This window comes from Lycium barbarum, chromosome 8 (genome assembly GCF_019175385.1).
Source record: "Lycium barbarum isolate Lr01 chromosome 8, ASM1917538v2, whole genome shotgun sequence".
NCBI classification, from domain to species: domain Eukaryota; kingdom Viridiplantae; phylum Streptophyta; class Magnoliopsida; order Solanales; family Solanaceae; genus Lycium; species Lycium barbarum.
In genome coordinates this window covers 126,082,978-126,105,032 of record NC_083344.1, presented here as the reverse complement: position 1 = coordinate 126,105,032, position 22,055 = coordinate 126,082,978, and the positions used below count along the sequence as shown (strand labels likewise).

General features: G+C 33.7%; 1 protein-coding gene across 1 annotated transcript; it reads right to left on the bottom strand.

The window, feature by feature from the left end:
* Positions 1-200: 200 nt before the first annotated feature.
* LOC132607201 (uncharacterized) lies at positions 201-6,348 on the bottom strand. The gene is made up of 4 exons (XM_060321066.1): positions 6,120-6,348; positions 2,894-3,878; positions 1,392-1,666; positions 201-1,264 (listed from the first exon to the last, which is right to left on the bottom strand). Exons 2-4 carry the CDS (start codon positions 3,871-3,873, stop codon positions 507-509), a joined length of 2,013 nt encoding a protein of 670 aa, XP_060177049.1. The 5' UTR covers positions 3,874-3,878; positions 6,120-6,348; the 3' UTR covers positions 201-506.
* Positions 6,349-22,055: the final 15,707 nt, after the last annotated feature.

The following is a 22,055-nucleotide window of genomic DNA, read 5'->3' as shown; positions in this document are numbered from 1 at the left end:
GATTAATTATTGTGTTTGGTGGTTCCAGTCAATTTAATTAATAGTATTTAAAGTAAAACTAGTCACATTAACTGAATTTTCCCATTATTATAAAATTAAAACCCAACTGCCTATACTGATTAGAACCTACCACATTATTATTCACCATGGCATTTTAACATGAAATTACCCAAATATGGGACATGTAATAAACACATGTATGACAACATAATATCCCTCAAGAATATCAGTAGCATCGTCATTCCCAGAAAAATAGGAGGAAATGGAATAAAACATAGGAGTATGAAAGATCAAACATCACAGCTCACTAGCTGTTCAGCAAAGAAAGATAGGGGTAGAGCTAGCTCATTTCATTACATGTTGCAATGTCGGATCGACAACCATCTTAATTTACAACTTACATAGAAAAGCACAACGTTTGTCCACTCAACCGTAGCTCAAAGGATAAACCTTTTGCATGAAAGCTTTATACTTGTTGCAGGAGTAGTCAACTTTATCGACTCAAATCACCTCGTAGCAGTTCTTACACTCATTGTTGAATGATAATTGGTGCTTCTATCTTTCCTGTAAGAAGTGTAAACATCATCATATTGATTTGGCTCGTTTGGATTAGCTGTGGCTCCAAGTCCTAATCGTCCTGAGCTATTTGATCCAGGTTTCTGCGGTACACTTCCATCAGGATAAGTCCCGGTTTCAGGGTCAACTTGAAGGTTCAGAGGTGGAGGAATGCAAGCTCCTCCCTTGCGGACAGGAGACTCTCTCTCATAGTCGTCATAATCGTTGGCTGAATCAGATTGTTTATTAATAGGTCCTTCTGATGGATTAACTTCTCCAATCTCTTTAAAAAATTTAGACACTCTCTCAAGAATTTCAGATTCTGATACAGTGGAGGGTGGTATCATGGTTGGGATATCCAAGGGGCTCATAGGAGAGTAAGGCACCCCACTACCAATCTGCATCTTCCTGACCATACCAGGTATAAGACCAGGAGGAAACAAGGGGTACGGAGGTAGTTTTTCACCTACATTTGCAGTTGATGCCGGTGTCAGATGAGCTGCCGGTTGTAGATTAGCTGGCGGAACAGAAGAAGGTACGTGCATTGACCCAGGAAATCCAGCAGGCGGAACAGCACCAGGATGAAAATGCTGTGGTGCCCCAGATGGTATAGGAGGAACTTGTTTGCCTTGATCAGCTAAATTTGCTAAACTTTGCTGGTCAGGCTTCCATTGTAAAGAACTCTGGTTTGCTGCCTGGTGCATTAATCCTAGGGAGCCATAAACAAAACCGTAAGAAATACAAACAAGAGTACATTTTTACATTTGCAACTAACAAAGCAGAATGTTGTTTTATGAATCCCTGATATTCCATATCTTAGAAAGGCAAACAATTACCTGCAGCAGCAGAAGGATCTGCCATGATTAATTCCTTAGGAGGAACAGAAAAATTTGCAGGGTGCCCACCTAGCATCTCATTTTCAAGTGCACGAATAGTATCCTGATCGTAAACTTCCTTCGTACCCCAAAACTGTAAAATCTTTTGAAGCCGAGATTGATTTTCTTCCTGGTTTTGCGGGTTGTGGTATATCCTGGCAAGCATGGGACCCAAAACGGGCTTAAAAGCAAGTGCCTCATTGTCAAGCTCAAGAGGATTGATTCGTCGCTGCAAGCTGCACAATGAAAATAAAATGAGAATATAGTTGAGTATCATTTCCTTTAGTAAGGGCATGACCCGAAAAGATAGTGAGAGGACAAGTGTATTAAACACAATAGTGTTTTTGATAAAGTAAAAGTTTTTAGGAATACTTTCAGAGACCTCGCCTCAGGTTTGGCTAGCATTGACCTCCCTTGTGTTTTACGATATTATGTTTACCTCCCTTATTCTGATTTCTTTGTAACATTCTTTTAATATAATTATCATTAACGTCAATAATTGTCACCAGACTAATTTACGTTACCCTGTCTAATACACTTTTTTTTTCCTTCTGAAACTGGTAAGTAGTATTCCTAAGCATTAAGGACATGTTGGAGACCTCCAAAAAATTATGAACAAGAGGAAAACCCTTTCTACTATACTCTTTGTTTTATTAATTCAATATAATATTTGGGCAAAAAGCACCCGCATACAAGAAGTATAGCAAAAAGTAGAAAACTACAACACCCAATCTTCTATACTTAAAGAGAACAGTTCAGAGTCGCAAAAGCCAATTGTGCTCCAAAACCAACGAACACCGAATACATCAGAAATAATGATGCATATAGGATACTTTTTTGTGGGGTTCTTACGTGGGCCCACCACTGCCAATGCTACCTCCACCTTGAAACTGGATGTCGTCCACTCAGACTTCATTGGTTCTTGTTGACATCAAACTAAAAATCCTAGCAAGATTGCTACCATCTAACGAACCCCAACTGCCCATGCTACCACTTTTGAACCAATATCGAACCAACAGTAACAAATTAATACAAGCAAACACCAAGCATTTCATACTAAACAAGTGTGCACCATCTCCACTCTATTGCACTAATTCTGCTAGGTATTTTCTAAAAATATTATTCAAAAAATGGCAAAGAGATTTATAGGTTGGTACAGAGCAAGGCATTAATCACTACAATTAGCCCACAAGAATCTGTTGTAAGAGGTAAAAAGATGGTTGCTATTCATTTTGACAATCAAGAGTAGTTTCAGAGTGTCTTCTTTTTATTACAATTTACAAGAGACGAGCTTGATGTATCTTAGTTACTATGAGAAAGTTAATAACATGCACCAAAGAAGCAATAAAAAAATTTTGCACTTGAAGAAGTTTAAAAGCAAAAGGAAAGCATAGACAAAATTCAGAGTCAATATATCTAGGAGTCTGCAGTAAATCATTAGGCACCAACATATCAAATCTTACCTATCAAATAAGATGTCATTGGCAAGATAGACTATATGCAGTTGCCTCTCCGAATCATCTACGGAGAACACCCTGTCTCTGAGTGCCTCAGCCAAAGCAGGTATAAATGGAGATCTCTGCATAAACCAACTCTTGGCACCTTTAATTGACTCTTTCGTACCAGTAAGATTATTTATAACATTACTCAGCTCCATCTCAACATCTGATGGAAGAGTCCTGGATAGACCTTTAAAAGACCCATATGAATGATCATAATCTGCTCGGCTAAAAGGCTGAGAGTGATGTTGATCATAAAATGGTGGGAAAGGGGGTCGATGCATATGGGATGGACCCAACAGTGCAGCAGAAGGATTGGAGGCATTATATGGAGGTGTTAATGGTGACGGACTCATCATAGGATTTGGTGGATGCATCAAAGGCAAAGAGGAGGATGGGAAAGACGGATTGAAGGCCCCACCAGGGGGCCGAGTAGACATCCAAAGCTTATAGCGATAGTAATAATGGCCTTCGCCACCAAAGAGGAACCTGTAATCAGGATTGTCTTGCTGCTTTTCACGGATCATGGCTTCAAAATCAGGACCATTCTTGACAGCATATTCAATTAATTTGTCAATACGCTTTTGGAGTTCAGGGTCAGATGGTGGAGGAGCAGGAGGTGGGGGAGTATCGTACGGATTGAAGAAAGGTGATGGAACAAGGTGAGGAGGCATGTGTGGGGGGAAAGGAGGAGGTGGTTGCTGTTGCTGCTGAAGGTGAAGAAGATGCGGAGGGGGTAGTTGTGGTTGCTGCATAGGGCGAGGATAAGGGAATTGTTGAAGAGAAGAATGCGGGCCTAGAAATGGAGGACCATGAATTGAAGGAGGAAATTGTTGATGTTGGGGATGAAAACCAAACTGTTGTTGCTGTTGAGTGTTAGCTGCTTGGTGCTGCTGTTGAGCAAACGCCATAGCAGCTGCATAATCAGGAGCTTGTCGATCCATCAGCACTAACAAGAATTAGCAGGACATGAATATTAGAGTTGTGCAGAACTCATGGATTAAAACATAATCAGATTAACTAAAGTTACACAAAAACCAAACTTGACTCTAGCAGAAGAAAATGAAGGGATGGAAAAGGTACGTAAAATAGAACAAAGAAATTCAACAGAAAGAGAACAATAAATAATGATTTCCGATTTCATAGAATGTGCAGAATATCGTTTTCTACTTTAGCATAAGCAATAACACTATACATGTTTCATTTTTGTTATTTTATTTTTTCGGAAGTAAGGATACATTTTAACAAAGACAAGCAGCTCAAACCACTTCATAATTACTTCATACTGCCTCATATGAGTCTAAACCTCAGATAGAGGAAAAAAGAAAGGGTTTGGCAATGCTCAACCTGATAAGTTAAACACTCAGGAGGATAATACTCACAGTCATTCACCAAGCACAAAAACACGTCTTTTCCTGTGGTTCAGGACCAAATTATGGAACAGGGAAATTGAAAATGTTTCACTTATTCAAAAATCCTAGCTAAAATGATCGCACACAAGATGAGGAAAACTTCACAGCTGCGGAAACTACAAAATTTCCACCATATATGGTATCAGAAGTTTAAGGCACACAACTTTAAGTACTTGTTTTCATCTTCACACAGATCTGTAGTTAAAAGAAAGAAGCACTTTACGCTGGACAGCTATCAATTACCACTTGGTTATAATGTTCAGCACTGATAAGCTTAATGTGTATTGAACCCTAATTCTTGGTGAATAGCTGCCCTTATAAATTTCCTTGATCAAAAAGCTAGCTCTCGAAAAAAAAAAAAATTCTTGTAGCTTAACCCTTGAACTTTTACGAACAAGAAGTTGCTCTTCTAAGTTTTATGTACTAGACATTTCATTCACAGACAACATAAGAATATAACACAAACCCTTCTTTCTTTATTCTTCATCCTCCTTCAAAAGTCACAGGACACCCTTGGCTTCCTTCTTCCTTTTTATTTATCCTCTCGTTCTTGATAAGCAAAAGCAAGGCTCCTATTAGAGGATCCCATCAACTCACATTAGGAGCCATTGTCCCTTTCCCGTAAACAAACGATGGTGTCACTCCTCTCACTTGGCATCTCACAACGTATTGGCCAATTCGGCTCAGTGGCGGATCTAGGATATTCTCTGAGGGGGTTCGAAAAATAAAAATGTAGTGCCCGAGGCTTGAACTTGAAACCTCAAGGTGAATTTTGAAAACCCTAAACCACTGAACTAACCCCTACTCTTGTGTTCGGGGTGTTCAAAATCTATATATGTACATAAAACATATAAAAATACCTTATATATATAGTGTAATTTTTTGCCGAAGGTGTTCGGGTGAACACCCTCAATGGGCTGTAGATCCGCCCCTGATTCGGCTCATGCATTCACTTATGCTGCATGCCCAACTTTATGCCTTCACAGGCTGTACAAGCAATTGACCAACTCAGCCGATGTTTTACCACCTGATTGCCCCAACTTGGGTTATAAACCTATTCTATCAAAGCCCAATTTACCACTCTTCTTCTACCTTCATATTCTACTTCCCCCTCCCTTTCTTATACTTCAAAATCCACCAAAGGGCATATCCCGGTCAATTTCATAAAGAAGAAATATACCAGTCAAACCCATATCCTCCTAAACTCACTAATAATCAAGTTCTCCAAGATCCAAGTGAAGGCGGAGCTAGGATTTGAAGTTTGTGGGTTCGGGATTCTAATCCTTCAAAGTTACTGGGTTCTAAATTAATAATTTGTACATATTTGACAAAAAATTTGATACAAAGATATGATTCCGACCAAAGCTACTGGGTTCCGCCGAACCCACTCCCGAAAGCCTAGCTCCGCCCTTGCAAGTGATGCCAACAAGAACTGACACTTACATGAGTCATGACTTCCGTCATACCAAACACGCCCTTAGTAGTTATTACTCACATTAATCGAGTTCTCTAACATAATAAGCTGCTAAGCTTAACCCAAGGTTCCATGTGAATGCACTTACTTGAATTTTAACAAAATCTTTTCAATTCTAATTTTTCAAATGTTTAGGTTAGGTATATTCAGATTGAACTCAGCTCTTATACTAATTATTATAAGGGATTTGGTAAATGACTTAAAAATCATATCTTTCTTACAAATTGTAAGAAACCCAAAATATAACGATAGATAATGTTTATTGCTAGTAATAAAAATTATTAAAAAATTAGAATTAACTTACGATTCAATTTTGTCGCCGGTAGACGAAATTCGCAGCTCAGGGAAGTGGTGTGTCAACGTTGGTGAAGAAAACTCAAATTGCAAATTGGGTCATTTGGAGCCCATTTGTTAAGTTAGAAGGAACTTGGGCCTGGATGTTTGAAACTGCCCACCTCTCATTCCAATCGGCCCAACTATTTTTCTTCTTTTTGGTTTCCGGCCCACTGTGCAGCACGCGAATTTTTGGACTGACTAAATCTGAATTCAACATTTGGAGCTAAAGCGCTCGAACCGACCAAATATTAAGGATGGAGAAGTAATTATGTTCCACCACAAACCCTTGGTGGTTACTCACAAATAATTTTTCAGTTTGTAGTATATTATATTATCAAAAGAATATTAGTAGGTGAAAAAAATATTAATATTCTCCTTTTCATCTTATAGCTGATTGGATATTGAGTTTAATTAAGATAGTAATTTGGTTTATATATTATATTTATTAATAATAAAAGAAAAGGCCTTTTAATAATAATCAAAAATTTAGTTTCACGTTAAAACTTGAAACTTGAATTGTTTTGAAAGTCGTAAAAACACGATAACAATGGAATGATGTCAAATGTTTTGAACAATAACAATTACATAGCCAGTGTAATCTCAAAAGTGAGATTTGAGAAGAATAGAGTGTACGAAAATTTTACCTCTATCTTGGAGGTACGTAGAGAGATTGTTTTCGAGAGACCTTCAGCACAGAATGAGGTCAAATATTTTGAAACAACTCAAAATGAAAAGAGTATCATGTGGATTGAACTCCGAAGTGATATATGAAATATTTTGTAGAAAATAGTCATCTTTTGTTCACTTTTTTTCCACTCAGCGTTAGGCGTAGAGAGAATATCGTGACAGGTCGGTTTTGTTTTCTTCTTTCTTTTGAATTTTCTAAAGCTTATTATTCCACTTTGGTTGGTGACCGATTAGTCCTATATTTCTGCAAAATGTTTGAACGATAAAAGAGAAGGTCCAAAGTGGAAGTGTAATTTGACATCTTGAAGACCCTTGTGCTATTACTCTAATTTCCCCCGCATATTATGCAATTTGCAAGAATTTAAGAAGTTGCCTAGAAAGATAGCAACTGTGATGGGGACGTTACTATCTGTGAACACCCTCATCCCATTCTTTTGATGGGCTTGGGCTTAAACTTCTCCTCTGCAGCAGACACGGCCTTCATAGGGACCACTCTTGTAGGACCACCATTTTCTATTTTATTTTTTTTGAAGAAAACAAAAACTTTAAATAGACCCTCCTCATGTTCAGGCCGGACATCAGGAGAGTGAGCAGTTTAATATGGGGGCCTAAAATCGAGTAAATAATGAATTGGGGTGCATGAATTTTGCGTTCAACTCAATCTAAAAGCTAGCTCATGAAGGAGAAATTGTCCAAGTCCATATAAAGAGACCACTCATCTCATTAACCATTTATGTGGGACTTTTTTCAAGTTCATATAAGAAAACTACCCATCTCATTAACCACTCATGTGGGACTTTTTCACTCCTCAACACCCTCACCTCACGTCAACGACTGGACAACTAGAGCGTGAACAATTTAACATGGGGGCCAAACATCGGGTAAACAATAAATTGAGTAGGCCTAACTCTGATACCATGATAAAAATGAAACTCGGGCCTAACTCCACCCCAAAAGCTAGATCATGAGAGAAAGATTGCCCATGACCATACAAGGAGACCAAGAAACCAAAAAATTTACCCTTGGTTCAAAGAACCGGCCCTATATAAAATTTAGACATTATATAATTGCATATATGTGTGCACATTTAATTACTCTTTAAAGTACTAAGTTTGATCAAAATTTCGTGCTTACAAGACATATCTTCAAAAAACGTAAGGTGGAATAACACAAAAGCGTTAGATGATGAGGACATATCATTGTATAACTAAATCATAAAAACGTGTTGCAAGTATGGTTTTAATCATGTTTCAAAGACCGTTAAACATTGCTATTTATAAGAATTTCTATAAGTATTTCAGATGGTTCATGAAATTGAGTTATTTATTTTAAAATTAAATAACGTAAGTGTTAGACAAACCAATACCTTCCAATTCAACACGTGCAAGGCAAATAGTGATTGAAGAAAGATGAAAATGAGTGTTAGATCACGTAATTCTCTCAATATATTATATACTCGACACGCATTAAATGTGGGCCTGTAGAAAAGGCTGGCTCTATTAAATGGTCTTGTGGGCCCCTGTTTGGTGCCTTGAGTGGCCCCCAATATTTGGAGGACTTACAAGGTACCTGGGGCCATTTGCAGGAATGTGCTATTTTGGGGTGGTCTTTAATTTTGGTCTCTTAAATTGGTGATTTATAATTTTTGTCCTTCTCTTAATACTATGAGATTTAGAGTTTGAATTTCGACTCAGTAAAAAAAAAAATTTCAATATAGAGTTTTATAGCAAAATTAGACTTATTTGGGCCAAAGTTAGATGTCAGGCAAAGTTTTGAATGCAAAACTATACTTGCAGCAGAGTTTTGCAAACCTCTATCTTGCGATTTTTTATTTTTTTTACTGAGCTGGGCTCGAATCCAGAACCGTGGGGTATTAAGTGCAAGACAATAATTAAAGACCAACAATTTGGGGGACAAAAATTAAAGACCAGTGCTTTGAAGGGAAATCCGCACCAAGAAATGAGTTTCATGCACGTTCCTATTGAAGTGCAGTTGGCGTGAACAAAAGGGACCATTTCGAGCTAGGCCAAACAGGAAGAAAGAGGGGACTACCAGCGTGACCCCGGTGGCCGATCCAAAATCTCTGCGAAGGGAGTTCAAAAAATTAAAAGAAAAAAAAAATTGCAGCAAGCCAGATTCAAACCTACGTACTCTACGAAAATTTGAATCTCTTTTACCACTAAGCTAAGTTTTTAGTTTGTGTTAAGGGGGGGGGGGGGGGGTCAAAATTTAATATACACACATACAATAAAGATTTAATTCTATATATACAGTGTAATTTTTCGATGAACGGAATTCGAATATACCCCCTTCGGCTCCATGTAGGTCCGCCCTTCCTTGCATTTGTATTTCTTTTTCGCCCTTAATTAAAAATTTCAAGTTTGAGCTATGAAAATAAAGAAGGTCATAATAAAAATCACTTCTCTCGTAATTGTGAAAGGAAATATTACACTATTGACGAAATTAGAACTGTTCACATACAATTTGAAAGTCACGTTATTCATCAATCGATCGAGGTAGCCCTCAATCCTATTCTAAGAAGTTTAACTGATATATATAAATTACAAATAGTTTAATTTATACTCCCTTCGTCTAAAATACTGGTTACGTTTCACTTCTATAGAGTTAATTTGACTAATCTTCCTAACTAAATTATAATAAATTAAATCAATCAAAACTTAGATATTCAAAAACTATACACAATAAATACTATAAGCTGTAAATTTTTATATTAATATAGTGAAAAACACATCTTAAAATGCTAGTTAAAGTATATGTAATTTAAATTTCGAGAAACAAAAAGTAATAAGTATTTTGAAACAGTTTGAGTGTATATTAGCTGCGTATATTAATAGTGGTGGTCCTGCACATCATGTCTTGCATCTCAATGAAATATCACATTTACCAAGATTAGATTAATATACCCAAGACATGCGAGCCAAAACAAGAAAGTGGCAGTCAAGCAAAACTTGACGCAACAATACTTTCATAATCCAAAAAGTTATATCCATAAATCTGTTATCCAAAATCCTTTATTATATTAAACTAGAAGACGATATAAATCTTTTGAAGATAGCCAGACATCTGAACAATATTTGAGTAGAAATTGAAGAAAAAACACATCTAGTGAAGAGTTCGTGTAAGTTGATCGAGTTGTATTTGCAAATGGACTTTTGACCGGAAAAAAAGTATTTATGAAAATTAACAATTTGTGAGAAAAAAATCAGTACTGAATTGAAATACATCTTCAAATTAATGTTGAGATAAGGGTCAAAAACACATCCCAACTATCACTTTTTTTTTTAATTTCATATCTAAACTATCAGAAGGTTGAGAAAACTACCTAAATTATCACTATCTAGTTTGCAAAACACACCTCAAATTATTCTTGAATGACATGTGATCTACACTCTCCATTTTATATAAAAATGTTGTCAAGTGTTTCCACGTGGATAAATAATGTCACAATGACACCTACATGAAAATTAAAAAAAAACTATTTGTTTTAAAAAACAAGCTGAAAAATAATATTTTTGTAAAAAAAAAAAAAAATTATAGAAAAAAAGTTTATAAAATGGAAAAGTTATTTGAAGAAAAAAAAACTGATTATTTAGTTTTCACATTTAAAAAAAAAAACAAATTTTCCATTTTTTAAATCATTTTTCTTCTTCTGATTTTCTAAATTTTTTTACAATTTTTTTTCCATATTTTAAAAAAAATGCTGATTTTAAAAAAAAAAATAATGCAGTTTTTTTAAAAAAACATACAATTTTTTTTTATAAAAAAATTTATTGTTTAATTTCCATGTAGGTGCTCCATAGCATTACTTATGCCATGTGGACAATTTGTTTGAGAAAATTTTAGTTTCACTTGCCTTTTGGAGAGTGAGTTCACACATTTAGTTCAGGTGTGTTTTGCAAACTAGATAGTGATAGTTTATGTAGTTTTCTCAACCTTCTGATAGTTTAGGTATGAAACTAAAAAAAAAAAATGATAGTTGGGGTATGTTTTTGACCCTTATCAATGTTTTAACATTTACTTAAGTTTCTAATCCTGAAATTATGTATTTGCAAATACCTACAGACTACGGTTAAAAATATTTATAGATACAAAAATCCGATATTTACAAATACTGACATGGAATTTAAATTTAAGGAAATTAACCCTCTATAATTATTTAGAAAAAATAATTACCCGATAGCCCATGTTTGTAAAATTATCCGAAATGGCCCAATTGTACCTCTCACTTCAAAAGCCTGTTGTATATTTGTACCCTCACTACAATTAAAAAAAATGTTGTATATTGTTGTGTACAATTGAATTTTCTTGGATATAAACACCTCTTATACATTATTATACACTTTTATACAAGGTTGATACATTGTCTACTCCAGATGTATATGGTTGTATAATGATCGTATATTATGGAAAAGTAGCTATGCGGGAAGTAATTTAAAAATATGACTACGCAAATGTAATTTTATATGTTAGATTGTACATTATTGAAATTTCCACAAATAAATGCCAAAGCGAACTACTATTATTTTATACATAGTGTAACTGGTTTGTCTGGAAATATACGTACCCATATTTTTCCACCTCCCTACGGTCACGTCTCCCCCACCCCTACCTAAAATTTCAATTGGTCCAAAATAACGGTTCATGATTGTGTCAAATTGGATAGAATGGTCCTTTCTCAAGGTTCCCATTGATACTTGAATAAATAAAATGAAAAAGTACCAAAATGTAGGAAGAAAATAGAAATAACTATTGAATTCGCTGTCATTAAGCTTACAAAAACGGGATTTGTGTTAATAAAAATCCAGATGAAGAAGAAGTTCCATCATTATAGTTGTTATGTTAATTTAATTATTGTTCAGCTCTTTAAATAAGGGTGGAATTCTATTCTACTATTTGAGATGAAGGAGTGTTAGATTCTAATCCTAAAGTAGCTGAACATTAATTTAGTAGATTAAATCATAGCTTTCAATGATGGAAATAATTTAGAGCTGTCTTCTTAAGTATTCGATGAGACACATGCTAATAGTATGTAATCCTAGTACTTAGAATACTAATCGTGAAATGCTGATGCTACATTATCTTCACACATTATGAGCTAATAAACAAAGTTAAATATGGCCGTCAATGATGGAAATAATTCTTTGACCTGCCTTCTAATTCGATGAGCACATGTTAATAGTGGTTAGAATATTAATTGTACCATACCAATTATATGAGCTAAACAAAATTAAATATGGCTTTCAGTGATGATAATTCTTTGATCAACCTTTTTTCTAATTCGATGAGGTACATGTTATTAGTATGATAACATAATGGTTAGAAAATTAATTGTACAATACTTGGATTAGATGCTACATTATCTGCCCACATCATGAGCTAAAGTAATTATATATTATTCAAGGGGTCTCATTATTCAAAAGTTTCTCCTTTATCATCAATATATGACAGAAGATGCGGATCAAAATTTGGATTATCATTCGTTGTTCTCGGTCTACATAATCTTGGGCAGATTTTTTTTCTAATTGTATTGCCTTAGTATATATCTGAAACAAGCAATGAATTAAATCATTCTTGTTTCATGATATCTAATAATAAAACAATTTTTAATTACAATATTCTCCTCTTTATGCAATGACTAGGTATAGTTAGCTTCAAATACAGAAATTAAAATATATCAATTTAATTAATACTTTTTTAGCTATAAGTAACAAATTTAATCTCAATTTTACCTTATGATCATCAAGAACTCAAGTTAATATTAATGTGATTTTTGTAAGAGTTGGGTTGCGGAATTATGGAGTTATGCCGACATTCTAATACATGAATTGAAACTGTTGTCTTTTTAATATTCAAGTGGGGAAACTTTATCTTCCTTTTTTGTCGTTTTTTATTGAATATGTTTGCATGTAATTTTTTCTTAAATTTGATGCTAAAGTGAAAATTAATGATAGAATTAAGAGTTTTTCAACTTCTATTAATGGATTACGCAAAGAACCAGTATCATATTTCATTCGATTAATTCCTTTAAAGTTTCAACCTAATGATGCGGATTCTAAATATTTTAATCTAGTCCTTAAATCAAATTTAGTTTATTTGCATTAGTACATCATTAAATATATAATTGCAAAAATTCTTTCACATCCGATTCTTTATGTGTGTTTTTTCAAACAAAAAGTGAAAATACCAAAATAAAATATCAGAATGAAAAACGTCCATACATGCTATGTCGCTATATTTAAAATTGCTAGGGAAAAGAATTTTATGGAAATTTGTGACACTTTTAAAAATTTGATAGCTCCTGCTTAATGTAATGTATAATTTTGATAAATTGTCTTTCTCATTTAATTTTTGTCACCTACAGAGCAATGACATCAATTTTGTTTGTAGAAATATAATAGTGGGGTTGTCTGATACATCGCAACATAGCTGTTATAATACGAATAAATATTTGGCTTTTACTATTGTGCTCATCATAAATAATAGGAAATATTTTTAGGACTTTAATGTAAATTTGGATAATATCAAATAAGCTTTTAAAACTTCTTTAATCCCAAACAATGTGTTGATAAAGAGGCCAAAGGAGAAAATTAAAACATCCAAGTTGTTCCAGTTGCATTTAAAAGGAGTTCATGAATATTCTTTCTAATCCTGTACGAAAAGATTTCTGTGAATAGTGAGTGATATAAACTATTGCTGCTGTTTTACTCTATAGTAACTATGAATAGTCTGCTGATAAGTAGTCTTGATTTACTAATTATTTTGGAGTGAATAGAAACCACTTATTCCTTGCGTTGTGAAGGTGTCTTTTTTTGTTTGCTATAATAGTTATGCAAACACAGTAGATCAGCTAGCCTATACACGTCGAAGAAAAGAGTACACCAGATGAGATGTAATTAACTTTGTAAAAGCAGCAACTGGAGTAATGGACAGTCAGTGCACAGGCGTGAAGCTGAGAATTCAAAAGAGGTCCATCGTACAGAGGGGTTAGTAGAAGGACAATTTGGTCAACACAAGAAATAATTTATGAAGGAGCTACAATAATTTATTTTTTCCAGCCAATAGAGCTGCTTCATTTCGTTACAATTACAAATTTATACTTTAATGAGCTCATATTACAAAAGGTAGGATTTGTTTGATTAAAGTAAATTTAGATCAGCAAAAGGATATATTGGTAACTTTATTGGCTGACCCTAAGCTCTCTTAGCCGCTTATATATTAGTAGTAAAGTAATAATGCATACAAATCAGCTCAGGGAACCTTGGTCATTATTGTTTCACCTACTCGGCGACGTTAATAAATTCCCCACCGCTTAATTTTTTTTTTTTAATTGTTATCTCTGATAATAACAAATAAGAAACAAGCAACAAAAGATTATCCTAATATATTGTCGTTACAATTGGTTTAAATTCTTAGATAAAATAATGTCAGAACTCAGAAATTAAATACTCCATTTTGTGTGGATTTCAGTAAGGGAGTGTCACAGATTGGTCTGTATACACACACCAGATAGATTTTGACTTGGAAATTGGAGAATCCAGATATGTAAGCTTTTCATTGTATTTTTCTTGGGGTTAATACTAGAGATGGTCACTTAACTTTAATTTTATCATACAAAATTCACTAAATTACCTTTTGCAAAGAAAAACTCATTTGATTTATCTAAATATCACAGAAGTCACTCAGCTATTTTTATATCTAAAAAGTTGTTTAAGTTTACCTAAGTATCACTATCACATAATGTCTTTAGGCGAAAATAAATGAGATATTTCCTATGATATATAAACAAAGTTGAGTGACTAATAGTAACTTTAGTTTTACTTATGTGAAGTTGAGTAAACTTTTCATCAGAAAAAGTAATTTAATGACTTTGATACAATAAAACTAGAGTTAATTATTCTTCCCTGAAATTAACCCTTTCCTTACCGAATCAATTTTGCTACTCATCAATTGAGGTTGTCACGTTCCTTTGGTATTTAGACAGTACTTAATTATTAATTAGTTAAACTCTTTTTTAAACATAAACATCCTCAACGAATAACATCGTAGTACGTATGTAGATTTCTTACCTATCATTAAAATTTATAAATGACAAACCTGTTCCGCAACCAAACAACATCAACAAGTACAATAAATACATGGATATTTTAATTATTTGGACACTCAAAAGTTCCATTTAGATTCTATTACGATAATAGCACTATTAATTTAATATATGGTCGCGAATTTTTTGTAGATTGCTCGTGAATTGGAGCCATAGATGAAAGAAGGTGGTTTCTGACTTTATTCTGTAAATCAAATAGAGAGTTGAAACGAAGTGCACGAAGCATGTGAGATATATATAAATTTTATTTTTAATAATTGACATGAATGTATATAAAGATATGAAACAAAGTCCCAACAACCTCAATTATATATATTTGTGTCTGTTCCCAACATGCACTTTAGAAAACAACTTGCCTAACCTTTTGAAGGGCAGAAAAGGTTGAGATTCTGAACCTACCTGGAAATTGAGGTGGGATTTGTCTCAAACACGCACACGCAAATTATAATGGGAAAATTCTTAAAACAGGAACAAAAATTTAATTATGTTCTAAACTAAAGGGTGTGCATTTGTTCATTTGTGACTTATGTTGCTTGGACTTTATAAATTAAAATGCAATAGGTGCGTTTGGGATATCTAAAAAATAGTGAATTTTGGAGATCCAACACGAATGCATCAACATTTTAAAGAGTCTGAATAACATAATTCTTGCAAAAGAAGGATTATTCAGAACATGTAATATTCCGTAGACGACAAATTATACACGTTGGCAATGTTTGACATGGTATAACATAATAATTATACCTTAATTATAAGCAAGTCGAAGTTGATTGTTTAGGCCGTCATGCTTCAATCTCAAGCAAGTTGTGTTTTTTTTTTTAATTAATCAATCAACCACTCTAAACGAGTGGCTCTTTTATTCTATTTCATTAAAGCCCAATGCAAAGGATAGCAACTTCCCTGCACCTACCTTCTATGGACAACTCCCATACTAAGGAAATGGTAGGATTTCAGATACGCTTACAAAAATATGATACAGGAAGAGTAGAATCTCTTCTTCTATACAAAATGCATTAAGGAACATCAAAATGCAGCAAGATGTGTATTAACCTTGTACTATTCTTCATATCGAAATTTCATAAACTTAAATTCCTCTTGCACAAAATATTCCCAAAAATATAAACAAGATTATTTGCAAATGAGTGGGATGATAATATGACAAATAGAAACAAGTGGAGGGAATTGAAACACCAAGGCAAAGAGGAAAATGCAGCCAACTTATTTGTTCCCATTGGACAAATCTTATCTCATTATTTATTTCCTTGTACTTATTGGAAAGTGAAGTAGATCTAGGGATTTTTCTCTTTAATTTTTTTTCTCTTTTTGTTACCTTCCTCACCCTATCTGCCTATCATCATCATATTAATTATAGAACTAGGTAATGGCCAAATGTCAATGATGTTGCTGTCATACACGTGACAAAATTTACCCACTAGTATTCGAATTTTTCATCCAATAGATAAAATTTGGAGGAACCCTTTTTTCTTTTTCTTTTTTAAACCCTTTTACATGTTTCTTTTAGGCAATTTCTTTATCCAACTTTGGAAATTGTTGAGTAAATATACTATTACTATATTTCTGCAGGGAAATAGAAAAATTGTTTTTTTATAAGTAGATCTAGAGCCCGTTTGGATTGACTTATAAGTTGCTTATAAACTGTTTCCAGCTTTTTTAAGTGTTTAGCTTATTAACTTAAAGTCATTTTGTACGTAAAATAAGCCTAAAAAAATAAATGAGCCCGTTTAGTCTAGCTCCTTATTTTAAGCCCATTCAAAGAGGCTCCTAGTGGGAAACTATAGGAGTACAAGTTTTTGCTTTACGATCAACGCGTGTAAATTTGAATCGTCTTTATGATTATTTATACCAAACATATATGACAGCATCATCTTTCTTGAAGTTCTCCTAATTTTGTTTGCTAATTGGTCTCTTACCAAGAAAAGAGGCATTTTGGAATCTAAATAAAATAAATAAACAGTTAAACAAACAACACACGGGGGTTAAGTGTTAGTTCACTTGATGAGTTTTCTATCTCCCGCAATTAAGTGAAGGGTTCCATTTAATCAGTGCGATGTATTCCCTATTCCCGTCCCCCTCCTCTCGCCCGATGTACGCAGGTTTTTTTATAAGAAAAACTAAAAAATACCCTCTGTCCCAGAATAAATGTCATCTTAGCAAAAAGGAATTATTCCAAAATAAGCGTCATCTTAGAAATTCAAGACAAAAATTGATAAGTGTTTGTAACTATGCCCTTAGCATTATAATAGTAGTCCTATTTAATATTGATCAATTCTCAACAAACATCTAGTAAATAGGCGTAGTTTAGTAAAATTCTCATTGTATTTAATGATTTCTCAATATGCGTGATTTTTGCTTAGATGACATTTATTTTAGGGCGGAGGGAGTAAATAAATACATGCGCACGACACAACATCAGGAGCCCCCCTGCTTCTGACTTTGCCCTGCCGTTGGATGTAGTAGGATTTGGTGCAGTGTCAGCGGGCTGACCATACCCACAAAACAGCAAACGTAAACCTGGTCCGGGTTTCCTTGTGAAAGAACTATACAACTGTCTAGTCTCTACCCCTCTATATCTATTTTCAGTGATAAAATCAGAATTTTTATTAAAAAATTCAAAATATGAGAAATAACGTACGAATAAGTTAGTGAGATTCAATATTTACCATATATGCAAAATGATAACGGTAACCTTAAATAATGTAAATTTTTATGAGGGTTTGATGAATGCCGTGCACCCTTACTTCGCCCTACCACTGCTGCTAAAGAATCTCTTATATATATTTCTTAAATCTCATGTTCATGAGATGAATCCAACAATGCTATCAGAAAACGCGTACAGTTCGAAATCACTAACCTTAGTCTTACTTTTTTATTTTTCATGACAAATCAGTTTTCAGCAAAGCACAAGAGTTTTACAAAGTAACTGTTTTAAATAAACCCATTTCTCGCATCAAAATTGTTTTAAAAAGGGACTTTGACAAGACTAGAACAGAAGAAAAGTAGACATCGGAGGCCAAATCACTTAAGCGGTATGAACCTTGACGAGTGAGTAGCACCAAATCACGGGTCCGGAATCAAAATGCCCCTAAAAAACATTTTGAATCAAAATACCCCAATAAAAAAAAAGTTACCAAAGTACCCATAGCGCAGTAAAATACTGCGCTATAGCACTAATGGAGACGGAGCCGTTAAGTGCTATAGCGCAGTATTTTACTGCGTTATAGATTTTTTTTTTTTGGTACTTCTATAACGCAGTAAAATACTGCGTTATAGAAGTACCAATTTTTTTTTTCTTTCTATAACGCAGTAAAATACTGCGTTATAGAAGTACCATTTTTTTTTTGTATAACGCAGTAAAATACCGCGTTATATAAACAGTACAAAAAAACATTGGCCAACTTTATTTTTTGCAACACTTAGTGTTATTTTCCATACTTTAACCAATAATTAGTCGTGTGTCAAGATTCCGAAACGTCAATATTTTATATAGAACCTGATATTTTTTTCTACGTACTATAATGTAGGCTCAATACGCTCTGAGCCTGCTACGTAGCTAGGCTACGAGATTGATTCTCTGATGATAGAAAGAGATAAAGGATACGTAAACGTTCGGATCGTCATTTTAGGGGGTGAAAAGGTGCCGAAGTAAGTTTTATTTGAAAAAACTTAGTGTTTTTTTCATACTTTGACCAATGATTAGTCGTGTGTCAAGACTCCGAAACGTCAATATTTTATATAGAACCTGATATTTTTTTTCTGCGTACAATAATGTAGGCCCAATACATCAAGGATACGTAGACGTTCGGATCGTCATTTTAGGGGTTGAAAAGGTGTCCGAAGTAAGTTTTGTTTGAAAACACTTAGTGTTTTTTCCATACTTTGACCAATGATTAGTCGTGTGTCAAGACTCCGAAACGTCAATATTTTATATAGGACCTGATATTTTTTTCTGCGTACAATAATGTAGGCTCAATACATCAAGGATACGTAGACGTTTGAATAGTCATTTTAGGGGTTGAAAAGGTACCCGAAGTAAGTTTTGTTTGGAAACTTTAGGGTGTTTTATTTTTTAAGATTTTGATTTAAGCGTGTTATTTTTTAATCAAGACATAACTTTATTTTGAATATAAATATAATTCTAAAAAATATAGGGACAAAAACTAGTTGTAAAGTCGTCAAATTTAGATGGTCATAACTTTGCGCTCGGACGTACGTTTTACGCATTTTTTTTTTAACTTGCGTATTTTTTCGAGATCTATGCGGACAAACGCCGTAAGGCGGTTTGGCCGAGCCGATTTAAAAAAAAACGTCTTTTATCCCATTCAATTTCGATTTTCCCCCAAATTGGCGTGAAATTTTCAGTTTTATTTACTTATAAGATGGTGATACGCAATAAATTTCAACGTAAAAGTCCCGGGGTAATGTAGCTGTGAATGTCAATTTCACTTCTACGGTTTCAATTGTTGAAATAAAGCTGACTAATTTTCTCGACACATAAAGTTGACTAAACTAACCTTACAGTCAAACACTAAGTTTTATCAAACAAAACTTACTTCGGGCACCTTTTCAACCCCTAAAATAACGATCCGAACGTCTACGTATCCTTGATGTATTGGGCCTACATTATTGTACGCAAAAAAAAAAATATTAGGTTCTATATAAAATATTGACGTTTCGGAGTCTTGACACACGACTAATCATTGGTCAAAGTATGGAAAAAACACTAAGTTTTTTCAAACAAAACTTACTTCGAGCACCTTTTCAACCCCTAAAATGACGATCCGAACGTCTACGTATCCTTGATGTGTTGGGCCTACATTATTGTACGCAGAAAAAAAATATCAGGTTCTATATAAAATATTGACGTTTCGGAGTCTTGACACACGACTAATCATTGGTCAAAGTATGGAAAAAACACTAAGTTTTTTCAAACAAAACTTACTTCGGGCACTTTTTCAACCCCTAAAATGACGATGCGAACGTCTACGTATCCTTGATGTATTGGGCCTACATTATTGTACGCAGAAAAAAAATATCAGGTTCTATATAAAATATTGACGTTTCGGAGTCTTGACACACGACTAATCATTAGTCAAAGTATGGAAAAAACACTAAGTTTTTTCAAACAAAACTTACTTCGAGCACCTTTTCAACCCCTAAAATGACGATCCGAACGTCTACGTATCCTTGATGTGTTGGGCCTACATTATTGTACGCAGAAAAAAAATATCAGGTTCTATATAAAATATTGACGTTTCGGAGTCTTGACACACGACTAATCATTGGTCAAAGTATGGAAAAAACACTAAGTTTTTTCAAACAAAACTTACTTCGAGCACCTTTTCAACCCCTAAAATGACGATCCGAACGTCTACGTATCCTTGATGTATTGGGCCTACATTATTGTACGCAAAAAAAATAATATCAGGTTCTATATAAAATATTGACGTTTCGGAGTCTTGACACACGACTAATCATTGGTCAAAGTATGGAAAAAACACTAAGTTTTTTCAAACAAAACTTACTTCGGGCACCTTTCAACCCCTAAAATGACGATCCGAACGTATACGTATCCTTGATGTATTGGGCCTACATTATTGTACGCAGAAAAAAATATCAGGTTCTATATAAAATATTGACGTTTCGGAATCTTGACACACGACTAATTATTGGTCAAAGTATGGAAAATAACACTAAGTGTTGCAAAAAATAAAGTTGGCCAATTGTTTTTTTGTACTGTTTATATAACGCAGTATTTTACTGCGTTATACCAAAATAAATAAATTTGGTACTTTTATAACGCAGTATTTTACTGCGTTATAGAAAGAATTTTTTTTTTGGTACTTCTATAACGCAGTATTTTACTGCGTTATAGAAGTACCAATTTTTTTTTTCTATAACGCAGTAAAATACTGCGCTATAGCACTTAACGACTCCGTCTCCGTTAGTGCTATAGCGCAGTATTTTACTGCACTATGGGTACTTTGATAACTCTTTTTTTTATTGAAATATTTTGATTCAAAATGTTTTTTGAGGCATTTTGGTTCCGGACTCCCAAATCACTTAAGTCTTACTTGGGTTCAGGTAGAACCTTAAAGAAATATCTACTCTATCCATTTTTTACTATTTTCATAATCAAATGGTCTGAAGCTATCTAAGAGTGAACCTATAATTTTCAGAGTGTTGTGTATGTATGTTAGTACTTGCCGAACAGTAAATTGCACTGAATACAATGATTTTTCTTATCACACAAATACCTTAAAACAAACGTACGATTGTTCTTGCATCTCTATCTCTCATTTTCATCTTTGTGAAATTAATTTCTTGGCACTTCAAATACCTATGGGTTCCATAACTAAAAGTTATAAGAATTTAAATTATATAGACGGATAGGGTATTGCATTTTTTTTAAGGGAAAAGGGTCAAATATATCCTATACTTTAGTTTATTGGCTAACTTTGCTCTATGTTAGCCAAAGTAGTCAAATATACCCCTCCCGTTACAAGTTGGGGCCAAATATACCCCTACCGTTAGCAAAGTTTCAAACATACCCCCATTTCTAACATATTCCCACATAAGCAAGTCTAGTCATTGGAATTGGGTGACATGGACGCCGCATGACATTTAACTTATTCTATGTGCTGTCTCACAATTTTTAAAAAAACAATCTGAAAATTTAATTTTTTTAAAACAAATCTGAAAAAAATGGCTTTTATTAAAAATCTGAAACTTTTTTGTTTTAATAAACCCTTTTTTTAAAATATATTTTCGAAAATTGGATATTTTAGTTGAAAAATCTAGAAAATGATTTTTTTTTAATCTGGAAAACTCTAAAGTATTTTTTTTTAAAAGTGTCCTATTTTTTTTTTTTAAATATGGATTAATTTTAAAAAATCTGAAAACTGATTTAAAAAAAAATCATTTTCCAGATTTTTTAATATCCAATTTTCCAGAATATTTTTTTAAGAAGCGAGTTTTATAAAATAAATAAAAAAATCAGATTTTTAATAAAAGCCACTTTTAACAAATTTGTTTTCAGAAAAATTAATTTTCCAGATTGTTTTTAAAAAAATTGCC

What these genes read in the sequence shown, in the direction of transcription:
- LOC132607201 (XM_060321066.1), bottom strand. Translation starts at nt 3,873, where the DNA reads ATGGATCGACAAGCTCCTGATTATGCAGCTGCTATGGCGTTTGCTCAA. An exon ending in AATGACATCTTATTTGATAG is followed by an intron (nt 1,667 to 2,893) that starts GTAAGATTTGAT and finishes TTCATTGTGCAG; the next exon opens with CTTGCAGCGACGAATCAATC. An exon ending in AGATCCTTCTGCTGCTGCAG is followed by an intron (nt 1,265 to 1,391) that starts GTAATTGTTTGC and finishes ATGGCTCCCTAG; the next exon opens with GATTAATGCACCAGGCAGCA.